We start from the raw sequence: 4,882 nt of genomic DNA, 5'->3' as shown, positions 1-4,882 counted from the left end.
TTAGCTATAGTTAGCAGTAGTTAGCAGTGGTTTAAGCAGTAGCTATGGGCTGTTAGCGCCTCCGCTGCCTTCCTCCTGGTGCCCTGCTGCTGCTGCTGCTGCTGCCCCCCCGGCCCTGCTGTTGGTAGTTAGCTGCTAGCTGTTAGCCAGCATCAGGACCTCCTGCTGAAACACTGATTCTTTGTTTCTGCTGCTCTCAGGGACGCATGATTTCAGTGTGTGTGTGTGTGTGTGTGTGTGTGTGTGTGTGTGTGTGTGTGTGTGTGTGTGACCTTGACGCTCGTTAAGGCTCCACATTATCACTGTCATAATGTAGCAATTAAGAAGAAGAGAAGAGAGGGGCGGGGCTAATGAGGGAGGGGTGGAGCTAATTACACTGCAGGAGGAAACACATTAAGGTGGGCCTCCATCCTGCTCACACACACACACACACACACACACACACACACGCACACACACACACACGCACACACACACACAGTGCTGTCAGTCCAGGGTCTGTGTTTGTGTGTGTGTTTGACCTCCTCGGTAACCCCTGACCTCTGACCTCTGGTGCTTTGCAGGTTCTTCCTCAAGTTCTTCCTCAAGTGCAACCAGAACTGCCTGAAGAACGCTGGGAACCCTCGAGACATGAGGAGGTTCCAGGTGAGCTGCTGCTGCTGCTGCTGCTGCTGCTGCTGCTGCTGCTGCTGCTGCGAGGCCTCCAGCTCCACCAGCTCTTACCTGTGTCTCTCTCTCTCTCTCTCTCTCTCCCTCTCTCGCCCTCCAGGTGGTGATCTCCACTACAGTCAATGTCGACGGTCACGTCCTCTCCGTCTCTGACAACATGTTCGTCCACAACAACTCCAAACATGGCCGCCGGGCCCGACGCCTCGACCCGTCTGAAGGTCAGTGCCCAGAGCACTACAGCTCCCACAATGCACTGGGACAGAGAGCGAGAGAGAGAGCGAGAGGTGGCAAAAGCATTCACATGTCAGGTCATGTGACTGGTCACCTGATTGGAGACAGGTGCTGTGTGTCTCCACCCGCCTGGGACACCCAGTGTGACCGAGCCGGCTGTGACCACCTGTTGAAGGTGTTGATGAGAACTTCAGTTCCCAGTCCCCACCCGGCTGGGACACCCAGGAGAGCGAAACAAACTCTGCCACGGAACAACTACTCCGCTTGTTTTTGCCTGCGGGGCAGCACCGCACGGGTGGCGACGACTCTCCATCAAAAACTTTTGATGTGATCTGAGTCTAAGCTCCGCCCCCCTGGGATGCGCTCTGAATGTAATCAAAGACTCTAATAAGTTGCCGGCAGAAGTTTGATTGTCCTCGCAGGCTCACCTGCAGTGGCAGTGTGTGTGTGTGTGTGTGTGTGTGTTAGGGGGGGGGTTGTTTTATCCTACTTGGCGCAGCAGCCGGGTGGGGACTCCGGCTTCCTCCTCATCAAAGGGAAGAGAACCATGCTGAAGCCCCACCTGTCTGCCGCGTCCAGGGGGGCGAAACAAACGACACGGATGTGTCATTCACCTGCTTGGCCTCCGGAGGGCGCTGCCGGGAGGGGGGGGGGGGCTGTGAGGGGGACGGGGGGGGGGAGGAGGGAACCTGAGGAACCTGAGGAACCTTTCATCTCCTGCTCCTCTGAGGGCCAGCAGAGCCTCCTCATCTGCTGCTGCTGCTGCTGCTCTGTCGACAGCCCCTCCCTGCTCCACCCCCCCCCCCCCCACTCAACCCCCCTACCCCCTTCCTCCACACACACACACACACAAACACACCTGGCCCAGCAGAGCTTCCTGTCTGACCAGGAAGTTGATTCATGTGAACATCGTCTCCTGCTGAGTGTGTATGTGGTCACATGACCACGTGGACCACGGACTGATGAGTTGATCTCCGTCCGTCCAGTCAGGAGGGTCAGAGTACTGCGCTAGCACCGTGCTAACGCCGCGCTAGCACCAGTCGCTGCCACGGTTTAGTCTGAACGTATCCCAGCGCTAATGCTGGGCTAACCCAGAACCAACGCTAGTTTAACCCAGAGCTAAATTCCAGCTGATCCTGGGCTAACGCTAGTTAAACCCAGGCCTAACACTGGGCTAACCCAGGGCTATCATCAGGCTAACCCAGGGCTAACGCTAGTTAAACCCAGGCCTAACACTGGGCTAACCCAGAGCTAACATCCAGGTGATGCTGCGCTAACACCGGGCTACATCCTGCGTCCTGAGTGCGTCCTCCTGGCTGCTGCTGTGGTTGTGTGTGTGTGTGTGTGTGTGGATGCTGACACTGTTGTGTTGCTGTGTTGTGTTGTGTTGTGTAGCGGCCACGCCCTGCATCAAGGCCATCAGCCCCAGCGAGGGCTGGACCACAGGGGGCGCCACCGTCATCCTCATCGGAGACAACTTCTTCGACGGCCTGCAGGTCGTCTTCGGCACCATGCTGGTGTGGAGCGAGGTGAACACACACACACACACGCGCACGCGCACGCGCATACACACACACACACGCGCACACACATACACGCACACTAGTCACTTGCATAGCCTCAACTTAGCATTTAAGATAAAAGCTAATGCTGCTTCCACCACAGTGGGCGGTGAGGGGAGCAGTAGATTGGGGGGAGAGTCGGGGCAGAAGGGGGGGGGGGGTTAGTGGGCGGGGCCAACCAGACGGCTCCATGAAATATTGAAGGTGGTCCAGCAGGAGCCAATCAGCTGCTGCGGCTGCTGCTTTGATCAGCCGGTTTGGCAGACGGACTCCAAGTCCCAGAATGCCCCTGAACGAGAAGCGCTGACCCAGATTAGATGAAGGGCGTGTTTGTTTTCCACACCTGGACCTCTGAGAGCACTGCAAGAAGACCTTCATCTGATCCTGTCTCCTCCGTGTGTGTGTGTGTGTGTGTGTGTGTGTGTGTTTGTGTGTATCAGCTGATCACCCCGCACGCCATCCGGGTCCAGACCCCCCCTCGCCACATCCCCGGGGTCGTGGAGGTCACGCTGTCCTACAAGTCCAAGCAGTTCTGCAAAGGAGCGCCGGGCCGCTTCGTCTACACAGGTGAGCTGACCCACGCCTCAATACTGATCGATCAATACTGATCGATCAATACTGATCAGTGCTGATCAATACTGATCGATCAATACTGATCAATACTGATCGATCAATACTGATCAATACTTTCAGTGCTGTCCTGAACAAGTGTTGATCAGTATTAATCAGCGCTGAATGGCATTGATCAACAATGATAGAAACTGATCAATACTGATTAGGCATTCAAAAGAAAACTTTATTGATAATGATGTCGCTCACTGTCACATGACCTGCAACAACCGAAACTGATTTCATGTTCCAACATGTACAGTATATATATATATATGTGTGTATATATACACACATATACATATATACACACAGTATATATGTATATGTGTGTATATATACACACATATACATATATACACACAGTATATATATATATGTGTGTATATATATATATATATATATATATATACACACATATATACATATATACACATACACACATATATACATATATACACATACACACATATATACATATATACACACAGTATATATATATGTGTGTGTGTATATATATATATATATATATATATACACACATATATATATATATGAAGTTTATGTGTATGAATAGAGATCAATAATCTTCGTCCGTCTGTGCGGCTGCCAGTGAAACGCAGCACAAAAAAACTAGAAGGGTGTTTGTAGCGGCGCTGTTTTCTCCCAACGGTTCCCGAAGGCAGCGCCGTCCTCCTATCAGCGTCTGCGATCGGCAGTGCGCCGGCGGTGCGTTCACGGTCCGTGGGAAAGCGGACGATGCTGCTGCTGCTGTGTTAAAGGTCAGACTGGAGGCTGTTGGCAGCGATAAAGTCCAGCAAATGTCAGCGGCTCCGCGTCCTATTGTGGGCGCTCTGACCCCCCCCCCCCTCAAACCCACCCAGCGGAGCCCTGTGATTGGCCCGCTGATAGCACCTCCTCCTGTTATCTTTCCCTCTAATCACACCTGTCAAAGTTATAAAGCAGCAGTGAGGGGAAGGGGGGGGGCTGTCAGAAGATGTTGGAGAAGCCTTCAGGCGTCACTCAGAGCGTCACACACACACACACACACACACACACACACACACACACACACACACACACAGTGTAACAATGGAACATCTTCAGAAGCTCCACTGGAACCTCCACTGTTACCTCCATTGGAACCTCATCGGGAACCTCAACAGGAAGCTCCACTGGAACGTCTTCAGTACCTCCTCTAAACCTCCACTTGAAGCTTATCAGGAACCTCCACCAGAACCTTCACTCGGACCGCCACTGGGACATCTCCAGAACGTCCACTGGCACCTCCAATGGAACGGATTCAGAGCCTCCACTAGAACCTTACCAGGAACCTCCACTGGAACCTACAATGAAACATCTTCAGAACCTCCAGTAGAACCTCCACTGGAACCTCCCCTGGAACCTCCCCTGGAACCTCGGGGTCCTCCAGGACCAGAGGAGGGGAGTGAAGGAGCAGCTCCCCCTGCTGGTGCAGTACTGGTGGACCAATGAGGCGGCAGAGCCCACAGGAAGTGGAAAGTGATGGAAAATCAGCAGCTCATTTCTTCTTTTGCTCTCATGAATCAAACATCTCAACACCTCAATGAACCAGACGCATTCTCACACACACAGACACACACACTCCTGACAAGCGGCCAATCAGACGAGGTGTCCACTTCAGGAAGTGGTGAGGAGGCCGAGGGCGAGATGGGAAAAAGAGAGCGAGGCTTCAGGGGTCGTGACTGTGCCTTCTACACAGCCATCAACACACACACACACACACACACACACACACACACACACACGCACACACTACCCCCCCACCCCCA

At 53.2% G+C, this 4,882-nt stretch overlaps 1 protein-coding gene across 1 annotated transcript in view; it reads left to right on the top strand.

The window, feature by feature from the left end:
- Positions 1-563: 563 nt before the first annotated feature.
- LOC142882428 (transcription factor COE1-like) overlaps positions 564-4,882 on the top strand; it is a gene marked incomplete at its 5' end in the record, with an annotated part of 12,038 nt that continues 7,719 nt past the window's right edge. The window contains 4 exons of the mRNA XM_076017162.1: positions 564-645; positions 770-887; positions 2,296-2,429; positions 2,903-3,029. Coding sequence (XP_075873277.1) covers positions 564-645; positions 770-887; positions 2,296-2,429; positions 2,903-3,029 — 461 coding nt within the window. The remainder of the gene's footprint in view (positions 646-769; positions 888-2,295; positions 2,430-2,902; positions 3,030-4,882) is intronic.

The sequence above is a fragment of the Nelusetta ayraudi genome, unplaced genomic scaffold, assembly GCF_046127955.1.
Source record: "Nelusetta ayraudi isolate G7.1 ecotype Tasmania unplaced genomic scaffold, CSIRO-AGI_Nayr_v1 ptg000272l, whole genome shotgun sequence".
In the NCBI taxonomy this organism is placed as follows: Eukaryota; Metazoa; Chordata; class Actinopteri; order Tetraodontiformes; family Monacanthidae; genus Nelusetta; species Nelusetta ayraudi.
Note: the sequence above shows the minus strand (reverse complement) of the source record. Positions and strands in the feature narration are given on the sequence as shown.